Genomic DNA, 22,707 nt, shown 5'->3' on the forward strand with positions numbered 1-22,707 from the left:
GGGGGGGGGGGGGGGGGCGGGTTCAGGTGTAAATTCGCGAGGACAATCTCTCAACGTTCGCGAAATGTAATGTCGCGATGAAGAGAATATTGAAGCCATTCAATATATCACGAGAAAGATCGAATTAACTGGTATATGGGAATATACAAAGCATAAAAGTGATGCTGGTTCGACCCTTTTAATTGATCGTCGGTCGATCACGACTGAGTTCGTTCTCCGTTTCAGTCGTGGGCTGTGCCTTTCACGCCTGTCTTCTGCTCGTCTTGCTCACTTGGAGACCTACGGGAGACGACCCGGCACTCTTTCATGTCATATCAGCTGCCTGGGGAGTTTGTAACTCCATCTGGGAGACTCTGATATACAGTAAGTATCTTTTCATTCACTTTATATCGTGAGACATAGGAAAAGAAGGAAAGGAAAATAACATATATCTCTGTGTTTAACGAGAGATATTACTAAAAAATTGGGAAAACAATTTTTTTATTAAAAAAATAAATTAATCCTAATATACTTCTCTTCTCAATCTCGCATTGAAAAAAAATATACTCGAAGATTTATTTGTATGTGATATAACATTTATATACTTACAGAAATAAACTTCATTTCATAAAAAGCTTTAATCCCACAAATAGAAATTTTTAAGTATCTTTTTCTCAGAATAAGATTCATGTAATCTCAAAATAAAGTCTCAGAATGACAATCTCTCGCGAGATCACCACTCTAAATACGAATCCGAAGAGACACCTATGAGAATAAGATCATTGCAACTTCTCCGCGACTATTTCAGCGCTGGTGATGGCCCTGTATCCCAACGCGTGGCAGGGACCACTGTCGACGTCGCTCTTCTGGCGCTGGCTTGGGCTCGCCCTGGCTCTCGGTCTGCATGGTCTCGTGTGCACTCGCTATCGCGTGGTGGGTCTCGCCGCAACCCTGGTACTGGCGGTGGTGCCGTATCTGTGGCTAGAGAGCCGTCTGGCACGCCGCGGTAAGACGCTCGCGCCCTTATGACCGGGCGACTCCACCGCTAGCGAGCGGTGTTCCAGCGTCGAGACGACCGCAACGACGGAAACAAGGCATCGAACCGACTGAGAGCGAGCCGTTCCATCCGGCTTGAGGTTGATAAAGAGAAGAAGCCGTCGGAGGAGCAGCGGCCTGTCGCAGCAGCAGCAGCAGCAGCAGCAGAAGCAGAAGCAGAAGCCGCAGCAACAGCAGGATCAGGAGCGCCGGTCAAGATCAAGCAGCGGGTCTTCGACGGCGATGAAGATCAAGACTCGGCGCAGGGCGAACAGCGTCGCTTTCGCTTGCCGCACCGACATCGGTCTGCCTGACGACGAGAACCCGCCGCAGCCGCTGCTCTTCGTCACAGACGAGCGTCGCAGAAGCGCTAACGAGAGCTCCGTCGAGGCGAAGGAGCGCGATCGCGCCGCCATTGCCAGCATATTCACGCTCTCGTGAAGACTGCCGCTCCCGTCTCGAGAGAGAGAGTCCACTCGCGAGTCTGAAGAAAGAAGCTGCTCACGAAGAGTCGCGTTGTAGCTGTAAATCAGATCACCTGAAGAGGCGACTCTGCAACGTAGGTAGTGCTGGATGGTAAGCGCGATCGACGACGAGAGGAGCCGTCGAAACGTGTGTTCTTCTTCTTCAAGATGTCTTCCTTCGTATATATCGAGCGTTGCGTCTTATTAACGCAATCGCGACGTGAGAATCATCCAGCGCTACACTCGTGCGAGCACGGAGCGCATGTGTCTTCGGCGGATATCGCGCAGTAGCGCGTTATTTAGCGATCGACTCGGGAGGAGGCGAGTTCTCTTGCGAATTTGGAGCGAGGACGGCGACGATCGATGAACGCACACCACCGTGGACGGCACTTTAAAGCTCTCCAGGCGCGTCTAAGTCGCGATTAATGAGGGATAGCTCTTCTCAAAGCTGGATGGAACGGCTGTGTATACAGACACTATATATACATATATACATATATAATATATACACGTACACAGTCACACGCATATACACACACACACATGCACACACAAAAGCTTTCCCGCTACACACGGTGCGATCGATGCACACGACTGAATAGCAGGAAAATGACACACGCGACACACACACACACACACACACACACACACACGGACCCGCACACATCCACATAATGTCATATTCTAGTCTCGAGCGTACCCCGTTTCTTTTGTATCACTCGAATGAGTCGCCGTTTGACGTGTAAACGGAACGTCGAAATGTACCTGATGTCTTTCAAACCAAGCTACACGAAGTATAAATCGTGAATCGTGCGCGCGTCGCGAGGGAATACCTCGCGCAAGCACCCGATATTATAATATGTATATACACACATACACGCATCTCTTTCTCTCCACTTATCCATCGTGTATGTAGCTCGTGGTATGCGCCTTGCGTGTGAGAGAGCGTGCTATCGATTTTTCGAAACGAACGACTCTTGCCATTTTATATTACCGAATTGTTCGAAACCGCGCACACGCGACACGTAATCTCCGGCGCGGAGTAATCAATCCTCGACGCGGAGCATAATTAATCCCCAGTCGTCTCGCGATTGGACGTAGTCGTCGAGGTCGAGAGAGACTAAGACGTAGGACGAACTATTTAGCGATGATATTCTAACGAGCGCCGCCGCGCCAAAAGCGACCCTAAGAATCACAATTCAACACTCGCGCGGGTAGGATTTTTTATGACGATGATACTCCGTCTAAAGAGACGGAGACTCGCGCGCTCACGGCGACGGGGTACAATCGTCTCTCAAGCGAGCGGACTGGCTACGGGGAAGATAGATTTCCGGTGATTCGACACGACGGGGTCCGTTCCCGTCGGGCACATTGGGTGGAATAATACGTCCGCGATTAAGACGTTCAGCAATCCTCCCCGAGTATGTTGAGCCAGAGAGATGAGCGCGTTTGTCCGCTGATCGCACGTGAAACGTATTAGCCTGCGTTTTCTTACGGATCCTAGACTAAGCGGAACCTAGTAGTCGCGCTAAAGTTAAGGGAGATTATTAAGTGTTATCTCGTTTAATGTTACACACAGGTGTGCTGTGTAGACGAGAGCGATCGATTTAGGATGCGAAGGGCAACATATCAATATGATATTTGACATTGTTTGGCGGAAAAAATACGTGGAACTTGGTCTCCTGGTTTGCCTCTCTCTCTTTCTCTTTTTCGACTCGGAAGCATATCTGTTTACATCGCGATCTGTGTAGCGTAACGCGACGTGCGGATGAGATCGCGTTTGCAGCAATAACTCTTAAAAGAGAGAAGAGGGAAAACTCGAATTGTCTTGCAAAGAAGACAAATCTCCCCGCGGATTGCTCGAAATAGCAATCGCTAAATTTCAATCTTGTATTTTTACTTTAGATAGATAGGTTTGAACGAATGATACATGGCCAGTCGAGAGATATCATTTAATCGCGAGTAAACTGCAATTAATATCGACTGAATCGATGATACGCGATGTGGATCTCACATTCCCAGGAGCGCCAAGTTTGCCCTCCGCCGGTGCAATCTCACCCCGTGTCGCGGCGCAGTTGTTTTCTATGCCTCATACACGTTTCGCGACTTCCGAATCACTTATAATTCACTAAGAGAGAAAGAGAGAGAGAGAGAGAGAGAGAGAGAGAGAGAAAGGAGTTCGCGGAGCGAAGATTGCAGGGGATGGCGATAATGACAGGCTGAAGAAGTAGTGCCGCGTGTCGTGCGACGTCTCGTAAACACGCGGGGAGGAAGAAAGAATGATTGCTAGGATACAAGGAATATTCCCAGGTTCGGTCTGTGTTTAATCAGCAGCAATAAATTCGCTCACTGCCGGCTCGTGGCGCGAATCGAGCCGGTCCCCGGATGACGATCGACGGCTGATCGTCGTCCGCTGTGGAGGTGAACGGAAGCGAAACCGTTTATATGTTCCTGGCAAAGCGCGTGTAATAAGGAGTATCGTCTCAGTGGCACATTGGAAAGGCATATATTATCTGTATTCCGTGAAATAATAAACATTATCTTATTTTATATCGCGCGTCGGCTGAGAGAATTGCCTTTTTGAAGAAAGAATTTCACTCAACCTCCCGTTTGAAACGTCTGCCCCCTCCCCTCCCCCGTCCGAGGAAAAGCACAAACACATGCTCGACTGTCCCTCCAAATCGCACGTTTTTTTATTTTTATTTTTCTTTTGAAATATTTCATTTTTCTTCGGAATATTACTTTCATTGTAGACATCGTTGGCATAACGTGTTTTGTACTCCACAAAATAGCCACGTACTAACAGCTCATAGCTAATCGTCGTGAGACGGGCCCACGGCGGATTCCGCCGACTTTCCTCGTGGACGCTCGTTCAAGCGAACGTCCCGACTCGACAGATGAGTTGTCAAACTACTCGCGGGAAGATCGCAACGCGCAAACAGTCGCCGGCGATCTAAACGGAAAGAGAGCAGGTCATCGCGCGTGAAGGTGAATCGCATACGAATCGAATAATGAACAACAAACGTGATTTCGTATTCGCGGGAGGAAAATCGGCGAAATCGGCTGCTATCCTTAGCATAGGGGAAATTCGACTAAAAAGAGATAACAAAGAGTCCCGTCGCCGCCTTCGCGATCGGCGAAAACCACCGAACGTTCAGAAGTTTTTTACGACGGTTTCTTCGCCCCGACGCGTCAGAAAAAAAAAGAGAAGAACTCCTTCGTCTTCGGAGACGAGTCTCGTCGTCAAGTCGCGCTCTATTTCTCTTCAGGAGCCACGCCGGGGTGACGTAAATGCAAGTGACAGGACTCACACTCACACACATACACATACCACATAACATACACACCTATGTATATTATTACGTAGTAGCACGTCGACATTGCCTACCTAAATTATTGTCAGCGTCTTATGTCTACTCTCGAAAGTAGAGAGGTGCGTTCGCCTTCGTGAGACGACAGAGGCGCGTTTATAGGCGGCTAACAAAGCCTAGTTGAACGGAATTTATTAACGGTGTATACGTCTAAGTATATAACCACACACGCGTACGCATGCATACACACACACACACACACACACACACACACACACACACACACACACATTCATCGTACATGACACACCACATAGACACGTGAGGACACTCAGCTGTTAGTAGCCCGTGTATAACTTGTAACAATGCCCCTTTATTTATTCATTTATCGTTCATATTTCTCCGGTTCTTCTTTCCAGCTTTTGCGTCTAATAATACGATTCACAAAGAGATTCAGCCACGCTATAAATTTTCTTCCTCGCTTTCTCTCTTTCCCTTTCTCGCTGTCACGCACATGCGACGTGTCTCTACGAAGCGAGTAAATATACCACGCAAACGTATTTCCACTCTTTCTCTCTCTTTCGCTCGCTTAGAGTACAATCATATATAAATGTATATAGGCTACATACACACTCCGAAACGTAACGCTCTCTCGCGTAACATATAGCAAAAATAGGAGATCACAAATGACTGTACTCGCGTACACATCGCTCGAGAAACGAAATGATGCGCTTATTGAATATGATTCTATGAGTTTGATGCACTTAACAAAAAAAAGGAAGAAAGAAAGAGAAAAATCATGATAATAATAGTGTGTAGTCGTCGACTTATGTGTGTATGTGTGTGTGGCGCACAGAAGTCGAGCATCGTGAGTATCAGAAGAAATACTGGCCTAAGAATATCAAGAATGCGCGCTCTATGCAACTCCCCCCGCAACGGAAATGCTCGTGTCTAACATAGGCGCTAAATTAAACGCGAGTATAAAACGCTGGATTGTTTCGCTGATAATCGCCATTTCCGGAGTTACGAATTACAGCCACGTGTCGGATTGACTATCGAACAACAGTAAGCGAACGCTAAGTTATCCGTGTCGAGGAGTCGGCGATATATTTTTCTCTCTCTTTCATTTTCCTACATCCATTATACGCGATCGCCGAGACCTCTCTATTTAAATTCTCTCGCAATAGATAAAAAAGGGATTCGTTAATTACTTAAAACTCTAATCTGAGACACGGCACGAATTCGTCGTTTTCTAAATTGCAGGTCGTTCCCTTATCTACGTTAACTCCTCGGCGAAAAAAGATGAAAAGGTAACCGGGTGCAGAAGTCGCGTGTCATTATTACGTATTATCGATACAGCATTCGCGTGTTCCTTCACAGTGCCGCGGGCGTACTTATCTTACGACAAAACGATAGACACCGCAGGACTCGCATCGCGTAACGCGAAAAGCAATTTCAGGCTGAAGCGAAATTAGACTAATCGCGCGTGTATACTTGCACATGTGTCATACTTAATTACCGCCATAACTTATCACAAAAGAGAATATCGTGTATTTCGCACACTCGATCTGCCGGCCGGCCGCACCCGTTATCGTCGTATCAGCCTAAGATTACTTTGCTCGACACTAACGCGTGCACTCTACGAAGAACAACTGTACCAAGTACTTAACAAATTCGCATTCTCTCCTCCCCCTCCTCCCTTTCTCTCTCTTTCATTTTATAGGATATCTAATTCTCATAATATTTTCACCCTGTATCTCGTCGCACACTTAAGAGCCATTTTTTCGTCTTTGATACGCATATTCGTCTCGTTTTTTCTTTTCATCCTTTTATTTTTCCTAAACCCGCGGATCATCGCGTTATCCACGTCCACGTCGTACCAGAGGCTAGCCGGTGAAGCTCGTCATATGCCGTGTCGCGCGCACGATGCAACTGACCGATATCGGTCACATCCTGATAATTAGCACATTCTGTTAACTGCACGCGACTGAGTGACATTCCTTCTCTCTTTCCCCGTTTTTCCTTTTTTTTTCTTCGCTATTACAGATATCATGGATGAGATATTACGTGAACACGAGTCATAAATAATCAATGCGCGCGCCTATATTATATACAAATGAGAAAAGTATTTTCGTCGAGATTCTCCAAAAAGAACAGTAGAGTTGAAGGGAAACGCAGCGTTGCGCTGAGACAAGCGCTTGTTTTTCCCTCTCTCTCTCTGTTTTCCTCTGCCTTTCCGGCGCGTCGCGCTTCGCGTCGGCAAAGGCTGCAGCCATGTCTTCCATCGATAATCTCGAATATTGTGCGCGAAAAGGAAATGTCGGTGGCTCGGTTATGTCATTAAGCGTGAAATCATCGTTAATTAACAATTTAGACTCGCCGGTCGTGAGCGGAGCACAAAGCCGAAAACCGCAATTCTCGCGACTCCGACCTTCACCGGTGAAGATACGCTCTCGCGCGAGTGAAACTAATTGTAGCACAGTCACTGGCAGCCCCTTTATGAAACGACGAACGGGCGAAACGAGAAACGAATATAGTTTTCTACCAGCCGAACACAGTTGCATTGAGCATCGACGTACACATTCGACGATGCAACATCTAGACGGCTTTTACGTAATGGACAAAACACTGCGTATATTCCTTAATCTCTCGCATACACTTGTACGTACGCGACGCTCTCGCTCGTTCGTTCGTTCGTTCGCTCTCTCTCTCTCTCTCTTCTCTCTCTCTCTCTCTCTCTCTCTCTCTCTCTCTCTCTCTCTCTCTCTTTTTCTCGTTCCCTCTTCCGAATATCACAACAGGTCTGTCCAAGTTATACTTTTACTCGAGTTCAATCCAAAGTGCCCGCATCAAGGTCTTGGAGAGTTTTCAATAATTTACAACCACTACTTAAATTTGATACTTAAAATTCTGTCTGTGCAAACTAAGGAAATCGACTGTTCAAACCGGAGTGTAATTGCCCTTGGGTTTGTAAAAGATCTTGCCGCGCACTAAGCGTCTCGCGATTTCACTCAGTAGCAGGCGTTTCTCCTTCTTAATCTTCTTCAGTATACCTCGATTCTCTTGCGCGCGCCGCGACAAGTACGGCAACACTTCCTTAACCGGCCCATACGGTATGTACTTGTACGCGGAATAACCGGATTGACCTGAAACGATTGAATCATATATCACACTTCATATTGTCGCGATCTCGAGACAAGTGTCTCAAGAACAGATCGCCGTTTGCTTACCTAACGGAAATGTTATGTAGTCGCACATTCCCAACAATTGGCCGAAACATATGACTTTATCCTCCGGTGAAATTCCAATTTCTTTCATTCTGAAAACGCGGAGACATTATTTTCATATACATACTCAAATATTTTTAGGAAAATATCAGATATTCGTGGAATATTAATAGCAAGAACTTCGCGGCCACGTACTTTTCGATCGCAAAGCGTACAGTGTCCTCATTGTGCGAGGCGACCATAATTCCTATTTTCTTGGGATCTTGCCCCTTATCCTTATACTGCTTCATTCGTCTCAAACACTCCATAAGTGTCTTGTGATACGAATCGGTCGTGGCCTCGTACGTGGGGTTCGTAGGGTCCGGGTAGCCCATAGCAGCCGCCCTTGCTCTCTCCTGCGACGAAAGAACTTGTCGATTCAGATTCGTTTACGTCATTAACGACGTAATCGCGCACAGTTATTCTAATCTAAACGTCGTTTGCGAGAAACAGACAACTCGACAGAATACACGATAAACTGTTACTGTACGGACCTGCTCGATGTAAGCACCGCGAACCAATTTAGCACCGAAGTAAAAGTTTTGGCGTTCCGCCTGTTCGAGGTCGGTTTTCACCTCGTTATACGCCTCTTGTAGATACGTCTGGTATGTGTTGAACACCACGGCCTGAGAAGTAGACCATTTGGCAGTGTGAGAATATCATTCACTGAAAATTGGCTGAGTGATAAAAGCCGCGGTCCCCTTGGCCCCATCAGAACGTTACCTTTTTTGTATTGTACTTGCGCATCATTTCCAGCGTCAGGCGGGATATGGCCGGCTGGAAATACGTTTGTTCCGCGTCTATCATTATACGAACGTCCAGTTTGTCGGCGACCTGATGGAGAATGGAATAAATTGGATGCGCCAATTAAGATAACGTTATCATCGCTCGAGGATATGATCCTCGTGCGTTTGTAAGCATCAGTTTTACAATGCACGCACCGTGACAATATTATTCAGACGTCTGATCATATTCCTGAACATTTCCTCCTCTTTAGACGTGAGCTGCGACATTAGCCTGACCATTTTGCCCGTCTTGATATCAGGTACTTGGAAAGTCTCGCTCAGCTCATAATTTTCGTCTAAGATACCACTCCATGGGAACAAATGAATCACGCTGCGAAAAACAATATCCAACGTTAATTATACACCATCTCTGTGAAGAAAGAGAGAGAGAAGAAAGGAAAGGGAGTGGATTGAGAGAGAGAGAGAGAGAGAGAGAGAGAGAGAAAGAGAGAGAGAGAGAGAGAGGGAGAGAGAGAGAGAGAGAGAGAGCTGTGGGCTCGATATCGTTTTCTCATACCCTTCTTTGTCCGACTGAATTTTCTGCAGAAACTTCTGCACGGGCGCTGCGTCTTTGATGTGCGCTTCCTCGAATTTCTTCATAAAATCGTCGGGCTTTGCGTGATGCGCCAGGACGGCACCTTCACCACCGACCACCTCTGTCATATATTGCCGCGCGCGCATTATCACTTCTGACAATTGAAGCTGAAACGTAAGAAGAGGCTTCGATTAATTTTATCACGGAAGAAAAGTCCCTCGTACGTTTATCGTTTACTCGCTATCGAGGCCGTTGTTAAAGATAATCTCACTAACCAGAAGTTGCGGCCGGCCGAGCGCCGTTAATTTGACAGCCGTGATGCCCATCCCCATCGAAGCACCTGGAAAAATACACTTTGCGTTAAAGTATGCAAAAGAACAACGCGCAAGAGAGTTGTACGACTTAACATGTTGACTGCCATGATGGTGATCAGTATCGGCGCTGCCATGACTCATTGATTTACGTTCGAAACCTAACCAATCACGTATAAGAAATTAAGCGTACAATCAATAGAGAGGCAATGAAACGAGCTAACGAACAAATGCATTGTGAATTGAATTTATTCACCTTCATCTTGGGCGATTCAGATTTGAGTTGAGTGTTGGAACAATCAGTGGAAGTCGGCATGATAGTCAACGTGTAAATATTTTGTAAACCGAGATAAAAGTATTTTTCATCTGAATTAAGAATGGTACAGGACAAAGGAGATTTAAACAGGTAAAAAGGAGAAAGAGGAAGCATTGTCTTCTTACCAGGATAGGGTTCGACTTGGTCGTTACGCGTGACGTCGTGAAAAGGATATTTCAGCCGTAGGGTTTTAACTTCGTCAGCTGCAAAAGTGCACACGTGTAGCTCTTTATCTTTGTTTCTCCTGAAGGGAGGATAGCAACATCGGGGCTTCCTCCGAAATCTTGTCTGAAAAACGCGCCGATCGTGCCGCGGCTGGTCCCTCGTTCGCCAAACTCGTCCCCAACGCGTTACGTCACATAATTTGGCTGGAGGGCGCACGGTGATCCGCGCTCGCGCGTATCTGATATTTATAGCCGACCGTGGGACAGCGCGACGCGCGCCTCTGACTCGCGGAATTTCGAAAGGTCCATCGTCGTCAAGCCGTTCGTGATCGTCGACCGACGCGAGGACGCACCACGAGACCACGACGCGTTAATGTCAGCTCGACACTGTGTAACCGCGCGCCAGATCGCCATGTCGTCTTCGCAGCGACAAAAGAGCTCTGACGAAAAGGAAGATCCGAGGACGGCGATCGATTTCGCGCCGCGCGAACTCTTGCGACCTCGTGACGTAGTCACGGCTCGACGCGGTTAACAAGCGCGTGGGGTGTTTTTTACATCTCAGACTTCATTTTCCTTAGATTTTACATAGAAATAAATTTTTTTCAGTGCCATAATCCTCAATACATTTCTTTAATACTCTAACCTTTTAAAATTAGTAGCGTTCATGAATTTTAATTAGTATCGTCTATCGACGCTGTTAAAGTCGGCTGGAGTGTAATTTACATCCCACGCGCCCACTCACGTTATACTTTAGGTCTGTTCGTATTTCTTACACTTTCCGCATTTTTTCGCACCCGTATTTTTTCTTTTTCCATTTACATTCGTTTAAACAAATTTTTTATAAACAAATTGTATAAAAAATCGAGATTTTGCAAAACAAATGACGGTAATCGATTCTACTAAAAAAAAAAAAAGAATAAAACTTTTGTTCTTGAACATTTTTTCATCCGAGTCTTATTTTCATTGCAAAATGGTTATAAACGAATTAGAGTTGCTAAGGCGGCTTCAGACCATGCTTTCGTGAATAACGATAATGCGTAACTTGATATCAGAAAAGTATCGTAATCAAAAACAAAAATACTCGTATTTTTTCTTTTTTAATTTACAATAGAAATAATTTTTTATAAACAAATTGTATAAAACATCGAGATTTTGTAAAACAAATAACAGCAATCTATTATCTACTAAAAAAAATAACAAACTTTTGTTCTTGTAAATTTTTTTATCAGTCTTATTTTCATTGCAAAATGGCTACAAACTAGAGTTACAAAAGAGATTCCGGGCTGGAAGCCATTTTAGTAGAATCGATTGCTGTCATTTGTTTTGCAAAATCTCGATGTTTTAATTTGTTTATAAAAAATTGTTTCTACCATTGTAAATTAAAAAAGAAAAAATACGGGTATTTTTGTTTTTAATTACGATACTTTTCTGATATCAAGTTACGCATTATCGTTATTCACGGAGGCATGGTCTGAAGCCGCCTTAGCAACTCTAATTCGTTTATAACCATTTTACAATGAAAATAAGACTTGGATGAAAAAATGTTCAAGAACAAAATTTTTATTTTTTTTTTTTTTAGTAGAATCGATTACCGTCATTTTTTATACAATTTGTTTATAAAAAAATTTGTTTAAACGAATATAAATTAAAAAAGAAAAAATACGGGTATTTTTGTTTTTGACTACGACATTTTCCCAATATCAAATATTGTGATATCATAGCTATGATAGCCATGGGTTTTAATGGGTTAAACGAATATTTTTATGTTATATTAATATTATAAATTTTATATAAAATAAATGCGTGTATATATTGTTATTGCATTTTGATTAAATTACATCAAATATTTTGATTATATTACAAAGAAATTGTGTTGAAAATTTATTTTAAAGCTGTCTTCTCAAGACGGTCATAATGCTCTAGCCATCGTTTGAAATATATTATATTCTAATGACTAACATTAACAAATACATTAAAATTTTAGCAATCTATCCATGAATTCAATTTCCTTGAATCTTTCTCTTACAAATTACACTATGCAACGTTAAATTTTCTATAATAAACTATAAGATTTTTCAAGTTATTGAAGCTTGTAAAAATTGAGTGTTCTGAACTCATTTCAACATAAAACTGATTATTATTCAGAAAATATTAAAATTAAAGTTTCAACTTGTTAATATAGCTTAAGAAACATGCAACGATGGATATAGGAAATGAAAAATATTAATTGGTTTAATATTTATTAATAAAATGTGGGGTATAATTTACACTCCACGCGCCCGTTTAAGTTTCAAATTTTGACGCGCCTATTGGAGGATTAATAGAGATTTTTGCAATACTGTCTTTCAAATACGGTAAACGTTAAAGTCATGTGATCAGGTCTGGAGACGAAACTACGCACTCGCATCGTTCACCTTGACGCTATTCAGACGTGCGATGTATTAGAGCCTCAAGAACATCCGTAACATGTTAAGTTTACGGATTTCTTTGTGCCTTGACTTAAATTTCATTTTACGTACAGGTATGGCCATTGCATCAGTACTTAACGTAACGTAACATGTTACGGATGTACTTGTGCGTTGGCTTTTATCTTGAAACGTTATTCACTGAGACATAACGTCGTACGTTATTTGAATTGCGAATGCGAGTCTTTAACGTTTACCATATCCAAAAGATAGTATTGCAAAAACTCTCTGTTATTCGCGGGAAAGTGGCGCGACGTTACATTTAGTCGAACAGATGTCGAATCTAACGCGAAGGCTGCCAGAGCTGCGTTTGCGAATCAAAGTTCCATCGGCACTTAATCTGATCCGATTCATTATCAAATGTTTTGTTGATAAGAAACTAATCCGAGTCGGGTCTGACCTTGTCATAGCGAATACAGATCGTGCCGTGTTGCATCTGATAATGAATTGAGCCAGGTCAAGCCCTGCACTATTGAGCTTTAATCTGCAGGGCTTCGAAGGCTGCACTGTTGTCGCTGCATCAACACGTTGACTGCCATGTGGCGATCATCAGTGACGGACGCTGTAATATTGCAGCGTCGGTCTCATTGATTCACGTAGGGAACGTAACCAATTGCATGTAACAAATTAAACATACAGGCGATAGTAGGGAGCCGATGAAACGAGTTGACAGAGACATATGATCGTCAATTGAACTTGTTCACCGTACCTTTGGTGAGTCAAGCTTCAGTCGAGCCTATTGAAGTTAATGGACGATTAACAGGCCAGCCAACGTGTTAATTAATTTAACGCTCGCGTCTGATTGTTCATCAACGAGCACACATCATTCCAAGAGCGACGAGAGCCGTTCGTCGCTGCTCGGAAGTTGGAAGATATCTTTCATGGTTTGACGCCTCGTCGTGATACACATAGCCGGAGCGGCTCGATGCGCGGAATAGTATACGAGGGTGGATGAGAAGGAAGGGAGGAGGGTGAAGGACGGGGGGCCGCTAGGAGAGGAAGCTGACGAAGAGGGAGCCGCGACTCACCCGCGACGGCCTCCAGACATCTGATAAATATGTCCATGTTTCGTTCGCACGACGCCTCATTCAGGTAGAAATACGTCCTGGCCGACGACACCTTGTACCGCCGGTCGGCGAACGACTTTTCTACGTGGTATTTCTTCAGCGGGCCCTCCCTCTTCTCGTCGCCCGCCTCCGACACCGAGGCCCTGAAAAGAGAAGAAAGTCTCGTGGTATTGTGCTTGATATTTTCTTGTTTCTTCTTTATCTCCTGCTTAATCGTCACGACTCCGCGTTCGCCTCCCGATTCCTTTCGCGCTGTAACTTTCCGCGATCGTGAAGCCGGTCTTCACGCGCTCTCAGGTAGAAGAGCAAGAAGCTCCCGTTGATCGCGCGTAAAACAGAGGAGAGAACGTAAATGGAGAACCGCCGCGTTCTCCGATAATATTAGCGCGGTGCCGTCGCCGACGTCGTCATCGTCGTCGGTCGTGAGATTCAGTAAAGCGATACGCAGGATTAAATTCCACACTTGGCGAAGGGATTCGAGTCGCGGAACAATGCGCTCTTGCGCTACTTCTGCAAGGATGTCGCGCGCGAGAAATCGAGGGTACGCGCACGATAGCGTGGTAGTAATAATGTAACACGGCGGAAAAACGAAACGAAACGGAACAAGGTGGTGCACTCACTGGAGCTCGCGCCGCTCGGCTTCCTCCTGCGAGATGTCCTCTTCGACGGAATAGTCGAGGATCGGCTTGACGCCAAACTGCCGTAGTCTGTCCAGAACAGGCGTGATCTGCACTTCGTCTTCGCCGGCAACGAAGTGGCCGTAAAATGTCGCCTTCATGAGTTTCGAGAACAGCGTCTCACCCAGCATCGACTTGGCCAGTTTCATGAACTGTGAACGATTCGATCGGAAGCGTGCCATCAGATTTTCGTACACAGCATTTCATCGTGAAGGAGTCGCGACAATCGAACCTCAAGTTCCGTAGTCGCTTTAGTAATTTTACACGTTGTGATCACAAAAAACTTGATTGACGATTGACGACGAAGATATGACGAAGAAATGTAACTCAAAACACACGTATTCTTCACCTAGCTTCTCATTGACTCTCTTTATTAGCCGTGTAATTAATTTCTTAGATGCGTTCAATTACACTTTGTACGTAAGTTTGATCCAAATTAACAAACTTAAAACTTGTTTCACGTGAGATTTAGACTTAGATCTGAGCTCTTTAATTACATCATATACGATATACGTAGCGTTATATTTGTAATTGCGGATCGACTAAAACACTCATGACACTTAACTCTGTATAATATATAATAGTTTCTTTTTATACAAATTCCTTTTTAATTCTGTTTCTAATAATGCAAACTGTGGACACACAGACTGTCAGTAAGGTCTATTTCGCCAAGGAACATAGCAAATCTCGCTAGAAATATAGTAAATTTTTTAATATAACGCAAAAATATGAAATGAAAGGATAGTCTGTTATTACAAAATATCGATCTATTCCAATTATCTGACCAATAATCAGTCTTTCATACTGTAGCGCGTCTCTTTTTAATTTACGAGCAGATCAAAAAGCTCCTAACGTCAGCTCTAGAGACTAACATCACACAAATCGCGTTCCACTGTCTCGTTTGCCTTGCCCTCTTAAAGTGAATCAATAAAGATGTTTCTGCTTGAATCGGCGAAAGGAGTATTCCATCGATAATCCGTGAATGTATGGTGAATGATTGGTTAGAAAATTCTGCAGTAATTTTTACCATAAAATCTCTCTCTCTCTCTCTCTTTCTCTCGTGTATCAACACGTAGAACTCACGTAGAACAAGTTCCAAGTAACGACTGTTAATGCAAATCTCGATGAGACGTGATGGTTATTATAGTGCCGGTCATCAGAGTACATGTTAATATAAAAAAAAGGAGAAAATAATGCGTAAAATCGCCACGAGTGAGGGACGAATTCTCGTCAGAAAACGAACGAGCGAAAATTCTCTCCATGGAAACAATTAGCGTCAAAATTTTCCTCTCCACTTGACTCTCTGGTGGCACGCGAGATTTGCCGTGAGAATGTCATTCCGCAAAAACATCGTGATCACGAGATTGACGAGCGTATAACGTAACGCACAATGCGCGACAAAAGGGGGAATTACTGAGAGAAGAGGAAGAAAAAACCGGAAAAAAAGCCGTAAAAATAAAGTAGCGGCTAATTTCTCGCTCGAGACTCGGCTTCGAGCGGACATTACGTAATCCGGCTCCCTGTGACGAAAACGCTTTGTAGGCAGCTGTCGTAGCACGCCCTCGCAATAAAAGTATGTAGGTAGAATCGCATCCACGTTTGACATCCGCGTAAACGGCGGCCGCCCCCGCGAAATATCGATTTCCCAAAGAACGAGACGTTCCTGGTATGCGCGCTTTAACCCTTCGTCGTTCGTTCCTCCCACCGCCGGCCGAATGCCAGTCAAATATCTCGACATGCTTAAGCCGCTGTTAACAGTCAGAGAACTCCGAAAGATCCGACAAAAACCGAAATGTTGGCCGCGGAACGGTCGAAAAACGTGCTGCGCTTTTCCGCAGCTGACATCTTGCGAACAGATTTGTCATGATCGAGTCGGAAAGAGAAGCGGCTTCTCCTATTTCTTCCTTTTGTCCTCTTTCCTCGAGGAGAAGATAGAATCATAGCATTGCAATCAGTAAAATCTCGCTGAAAAAGATCAGTTAATAGTAGCGACTGTTCCTGTCGTTGATGCAGTTTGTAAACACTAACAGTGTCATTGCACCCCAATAGTCGTCAATGTCATCGCCACAAACGCAGAAAGTTTGACTTGGCACAACGAAATTTGTGTAGTACAGATTTTATAGCGAAATCTCACTTCTACTAGTGACAATCAGTGAGATGTAAGATAGAGCAATAGAGTGGAAGTGTTTATACTGGAAATCAGTGAACATACATTCACGGATTATCGATGGAATACTCCTTTCGCCGATTCAAGCAGAAACATCTTTATTGATTCACTTTAAGAGGGCAAGGCAAACGAGACAGTGGAACGCGATTTGTGTGATGTTAGTCTCTAGAACTGACGTTAGGAGCTTTTTGATCTGCTCGTAAATTAAAGAGAGACGCGCTACAGTATGAAAGATAGCAGTTTCAATGAAATCATCACTCTTCGCGCGAGACATTTATTTGTTTAGACAACACACCGTTACGTCATAAATGTCTCGTCGTTGTGTCGATAGTGAATGAAGTTATAAATCGTGACACTGAGTTATTAATTATTGAATTTTCGTAGCGCGCAGACAGAGAGGAGATATGTATACGGTATTATGTACATACAGACGCGCGCAAACACACGTCGCGTCGCGCTTACGGGTACCAGAAGCTGACGATAATTGCTCGCTAACACCCACACTCCGGCACTAACGACAATCCGTTGGCGTAGCCGTGATTCGCAAGCGTTGCGAGCTTACGGAGGAGCGGCGAGTCGGTCAGATACATTTTATTGGATATAATAGGCATGGAAAGCGAAGCGTCATTTCGTCGGGGTGTCAAATTGCCGCTCGCTGCCCTTGATGACGCTCCTCCGGCGTCATCCGGTTTGCTGCTCGGCCGCGGTATCTTCCATCCGTCACGCGGACGTGGAAGATACCGCCGGCAAACAGGTTGACGCTCGAGCGCAAGGGCAGCGGGCAGCAATTTAAGACCCCGACGAAAGTCGTACTTTATTTGCATAGAATCAGAGGAACCGTGCGAGGATATCATCTCTACCCACGTAAGCCCTTGTCCACAACCTTGCTTTAAGATGTAAGCCGTAAGAAATTGACCAACCGATTATTCTTCTAAAAATCAACCATGGTTGGTCAATTTCTTACGGCTTAAAGCAAAGTTGTGGACAAAGGCTAACACACGCACGTCTCAAAGATATCTTAGGCCTGTATTAATAGCCACTACGTGAAACTCGCATCTCAGGTGAGATACTCAAATTTGAATTTAGAGTCAGGCCTGTATTGATAGTCCTTGTCTGAAATTTGCCCTGTGAGATATCCGTATCTGAATTTCAAGATATATCAGAGTTTTCCATTTGAACGATGCAATATTCGTGACGTTATATTCGTAATTCATCTCAAGAACTCACATCTAATTTGAAATTCAGATCTGAATGTCTCACTTGAGGCAAGTCTCAAGTAACGACTATTAATACGGACCTTAGGCTCATATTAATAGTCGTCACTTGAAACTTGCCTCAGATGAGATACTCAGATTTGGATTTAGAGTGTGAGTTGTTCAGCCAAATCGTACAAATGTAACGTTGCATATAACTCAAGTAGAAAACTCAAATTTAACTCTAAATATAGATCTGAATGTTTGACGTGGAAACAATTTCAAGTAATGATTATTCAAGGAATTCTCAAGGAAATTGTAAATTGCGATTGCAGATATAAAAATGTCAAATATATAATAAAAAAAGTCGAATGTGACTCTAAATAATCTGAGTATCTCGTATGAAATATCCAGGTGATGAACACAGAGGTATTAACACAGACTTTAGAACGTCTAAAAGACGTTCTGCTTTTTTAAACGCTATTTTGGACGTCTTTAAGTCATCTTTGAGGTATGCGTATTGTGATTCGAGATCTTCTCTAAAAAATTGTCTCGAAAGTTTCTCTCAAAAATTGATTTGGAAAAGTTGCTTTAAAACTGGAAACAATCGACTCGACCAAGTGCCGAATAAACGATTGGATTTGCGTATGCTCTGCAAACACGCGCGAAAATTAACGCTAATGATTTACACGTGCGAGAAATTCCGTAAGGGAGTACAAGACTTGAGCGAGCTTGGGCAAGAGGAAGAAGCGCGATTAGTCAGCCTGTTAAAATAGAAACGACAGAGCAGTCGCGGCAGCGACAGGCGGGAGAGGAGGGATACGTAGTTTGATTAGGATCGTTCTATAATCGATCCCTGCTTGGGTTTCGTCGGACGAAATCGTAGAAGTATGATTGCGATACCAACGAGAGGAAGTCTCTCCTCTTCACGCGGGCAAATCGTCCATTCTAATTAGGCCGACATTCGTAGGATTTCGCTGGAAACTTCTCTCGAGATTCCATCGAAGTCAATCTTTCATTTTGCCACTTTGGAAGCGAGACGCTTTCGTAATTTCGACTGAAACGGCTTGAAGTTTGAAAAAGGGTTTCATTTCGCGATCCGAATTACGACGAATTATAATGACGACTCGTGGTTAATTTGTAATTAATTATGCTCACGCTTTGATTGATTCCGCGAAAGTGATGTCACGCGATCAGAAAATACAGCTTGGTTATAAAAGAAGTAAAAGTACTAATTCCCGAAAACGCACCTGATCCTACTTATTGTTTTGGTCTCTTTATTAAATATTTAAACTTTCAACGTAAAACATACGCATATATCTTTTATTTTTCGAAAGTTTAAATATTTATATTTAAGAACCAAAACAATAAAAATATCTAGAATAGTTAAAATACTTTTATCTTAACTATAATTATTATCATCGTCAATACTATAGTTAATGAAAACCTCGGTTTCCATTTCGCGGCCATTTACAACAATGACTTGTAATAATCATACTTTGCGGCTTCAATCAAGAAGGTGACGAACGCGACTAGGGAATACCACTCAGTATTATAATTGCTATGACCATTCAATCAATGATACGATATTAATCAATGATACGATTGGTAACGAAAGCAAAATACACAAGCGTTACAGTAAACTTGAAATGCTAATTCTTAAGTGCCGAGTAAACAAGTGGACATGCCGGTGTGTAACATACTGATAGACGGTAATCAACATATGTACATAACTGTCGGTTAAGTCTTTCACTGACATTGTTGTGTTTGCTAAACTTGATACGAAGGTTTGCTGGAGTTTACCGTTGTTATATATACCTATTGATAAGCATGAACATACACTCACAAGTCGCTTATTCCCCTTTCTGTTTCTCTCTTTCTCTCTCTTGACTACACGTTTTGTGATAATTTAAAATACGAATTAGTATATATAGCGCAATATATTATGTATTATCGCTAAAACCTCGGACAGAAGTGAGTCAAACTATCCGAATCGAAATTTTAGCTCTATTTTCAATTTGAGTTTTCTAACATTTGTATATACTGACAAATTAGTGTATGTCTAATATACGTGGAAATAAATTCCTATTTAACACCTCTAAATGATACACACAGGAAAACAGCATTCTGCTGTTACAAGAAAAATTATTAATTTTTATATTTAAGAACCGATATTTAAGAAAGTACGATTATTCGATTTACTTTCCTTCCTTTAAGTAATGATTATCTTAAATAAAGAATATTTTCTTGACAATAATCTTAAAATGTATACATTAAATAAATTTTTAAAAAGCTCATTATCGTGTATTTTCAAAAATTTATTCTCTTTAATTTACCTTACTTACACTTCTTTGTTTTTTCTATTTTTTTGCTTTAATTTAGAAAATTAAGAAAAATTTAAGAAAATTATTTCTTGATTAGAATGCTGAACTTACTAGAATTCAGAATGTATTTTGAGTAAATTTTTAAAACACTTATAATGAACTTACGACAGATTATATAAATTTATGAAACACGTGAAATAAGTAATATTTCTTTGAATGCAGTATGTATTTTCCTCTGCGCATAAAACGCATAAAATGCCACTTGTAGCTTCTAAGAGGACTTCTCGGCAAAGCTGTACGTTGAATAGAATCAAAAGAGGTTGAGTTCAGAATATCAAAGTAAGGGTCGCCAATAGAATATTGAAATCGAAAGAAAGGTCAAGATTTTAATTCGGGAGAAACGAAAGACGACGAAGCGCGAAAAGGTAGAACTTGCAGCCGAGCTATTCTTCGACTTTGGGCTCTTGCGAATTTAAACGTACATTGGCGTGCGTACACACAGAAAATTACATGCTGCATTCAAGTAAATGTTGTTTCAGATGTCTCATAATTTCACATATCCGCAAATTTATTAAAAGCTCATCATCAAGCATCAAATTCACTCAAGAGACACTTTGGATCCCAGTAAGTTTTAGTAAGTTTATTTCATACAAGTATATGGAATTGAAGCAAAAATTTGGCTTGCTTATATTCTTTGTTGAAGATAACTTTACTCGAGAACTCAAAGGAACAAAAGTAAACTGGGTAGTCTTAGCAGTAAAATGATATTTTTCTCTGTGTACACACGCGACGTCCGTTTCGTCGGCGAGCCGTGTTAGATGTGTCGCACTCGCGCGAGATTAATCGAAAGCACCGCGGGTCCGTTGGCGCGCCACGTGCCAAAATTATAGTAGCAACTCGCGTGCCTCTCGGCGAATATTGTCCGAAGACGACGTTACACAACAGCGAACCTTGTCATTCGACACCTGTATCTCGCGAATACAATCGGCATGTCGTGACGGGATCTCGTCTCCAAAATAAAACATCACTTTCCCACTCTAATGAGTGCCACATTAATCTTCGTGCGATAATTAAAGGCTATCTCAGCAGGCGAAACAGCTACTCTCGTCGTCGTTGGACAATGAGAAACGCATTTCTTGGCAGTCGCAAGGGTCGTTGAACTACATTGTCCACGTACCGTCGATGAGCCAAGTCCACGACGACGACGGCGTCGTCGAGAAACTGTGTAACTGGAGAACGCGATAATACCGTGCATTACACGCGGCGCAATACCGTATTGCGATGGTTCGAGCTGACGATTGATCCGAAGGAGTTTACCGGTCGCGCCAACGAACGAGCACAGAGAACCTCGGGACTCGAATTCGCGTTTCTTGTTCGGAACGAGCATTCGTCATTTAGACGTCGTTCATTAACCGCGACAGACACGAACTCGCTGAGTGGCTCGCACGATTCTCGGCGACGCGCACGTGTCGCGTATCACGCGACCACGTCGCCGTCGTCGTCGCGTCTTTTATATCGTCCAGCGTTGATTTCGCGATGTGCTCCGAAACGTTCGCCGTTGAATCGACGCTATTTTTAAGATTCATTCATCTCAGATCGACTTCCGCCTCGTTGAATCATCATCCGGCAGTGAGGAGGAGGAGGAAGAGGACAACGAGGACGAGGAAGAAGGGGCAGAAAGAGGGAGAGAGAAAGAGAGGTCAATAGTGGATCGTAAAGCAATGTACACACACACACATACTCTTTCGCGCGTGCTTGTGAAGGCTATCGCTTCGCTCGTCACTGCTCTGTAAATATATGGGGAAAAAGCAGCGGCAGATGAAAGACTGCGAGCACGGGAGCCGCGCGCACCTGTGAAATCATTCGACTCCGTTCAGAAGCGCCGCTCGTTATCGACGTCGACGATACATCTATGTTCGGATCGCCGTTCTCAGCTACGATCTGTTCCATTGATCGCGCAATACACCGAGCGTCCCGTTAGAACACCCGGATTCTTAGAATTACCCAAGCGAGAATCGGTGAATTGTCGATCGGTCGGTCACTCGTGATTCGGCTGAATTCCATCTTGGACGAGCTTGTGTGTGTTGAGTAATAGTTTGCGCAGGCAACTGCGAAGCTCTAAATCTTAACTCACACATTGAGATCAATCGATTCGCTCTAGTTTCACCTCACGTCAGGATTACTCAAATTGCCCTAATTTTAAGTCGCATCATCAAATCATCTCGCCTCGCGTGGAGATGGATTTCAACAATCGGGCGATTGATCCTCTACACTGAAAGAATTTTATCGTAGAATGTTGCTGTAGAATTTCGTAATCGAGGAACAAGTCGACATTCTGCAACGATTGACTTTCATTTCACATGTGCTACTTATATTTTGAGAACTGGAACGTCCCACTCAAAAATTTTTTGTGTTCCTCAGCAAGGTTTTACTGCCGGTCTATTATTGCTGCATTCTTTATTAGAGAAGAACATAGTAAAATTGGAAAGATTTATAAATGAATAAATAAAGATTTATAAAAAGATTTGTGTGAAAAAGAAAAAAAACAATATTCTTTTTGTGTAAATTAATTAAACGTATGAGTATTTGCAAATGAATAAAAAAAACTTAAAACGTGCCCAGGTTCTGATTTAAACTCGAGTGAAATC

General features: G+C 43.1%; 2 protein-coding genes across 4 annotated transcripts in view; one reads left to right on the forward strand and one right to left on the reverse strand.

Annotated features, from left to right (window-relative positions):
• LOC116844363 (UNC93-like protein) overlaps nt 1–7,112 on the forward strand; it is a 13,993-nt gene extending 6,881 nt beyond the window's left edge. Inside the window, exons 6-7 of one of the 2 annotated variants that reach the window (XM_032815782.1) lie at nt 226–363; nt 788–935. In XM_032815782.1, the coding sequence (XP_032671673.1) occupies nt 226–337 (112 nt within the window). In that variant the 3' untranslated portion in view covers nt 338–363; nt 788–935. Of the gene's footprint in view, nt 1–225; nt 364–787 lie in introns of both variants that reach the window. The other variant, XM_032815781.1, reaches the window with a different exon arrangement.
• The window catches only part of LOC116844361 (proline dehydrogenase 1, mitochondrial), a 28,943-nt gene continuing 11,378 nt past the window's right edge, over nt 5,143–22,707 (reverse strand). The window contains exons 2-11 of one of the 2 annotated variants that reach the window (XM_032815779.1): nt 14,319–14,527; nt 13,660–13,841; nt 9,651–9,715; nt 9,358–9,542; nt 8,997–9,171; nt 8,779–8,889; nt 8,550–8,681; nt 8,212–8,411; nt 8,020–8,108; nt 5,143–7,935 (exon numbers count right to left, since the gene is read on the reverse strand). In XM_032815779.1, the coding sequence (XP_032671670.1) occupies nt 7,730–7,935; nt 8,020–8,108; nt 8,212–8,411; nt 8,550–8,681; nt 8,779–8,889; nt 8,997–9,171; nt 9,358–9,542; nt 9,651–9,715; nt 13,660–13,841; nt 14,319–14,527 (1,554 nt within the window). In that variant the 3' untranslated portion in view covers nt 5,143–7,729. Of the gene's footprint in view, nt 7,936–8,019; nt 8,109–8,211; nt 8,412–8,549; nt 8,682–8,778; nt 8,890–8,996; nt 9,172–9,357; nt 9,543–9,650; nt 9,716–13,031; nt 13,611–13,659; nt 13,842–14,318; nt 14,528–22,707 lie in introns of those variants that run through there. The other variant, XM_032815780.1, reaches the window with a different exon arrangement.

This window comes from Odontomachus brunneus, unplaced genomic scaffold (genome assembly GCF_010583005.1).
Source record: "Odontomachus brunneus isolate Ranch 3 - 2012 unplaced genomic scaffold, Obru_v1 Obru_scaffold_041, whole genome shotgun sequence".
Classification (NCBI taxonomy): Eukaryota; Metazoa; Arthropoda; class Insecta; order Hymenoptera; family Formicidae; genus Odontomachus; species Odontomachus brunneus.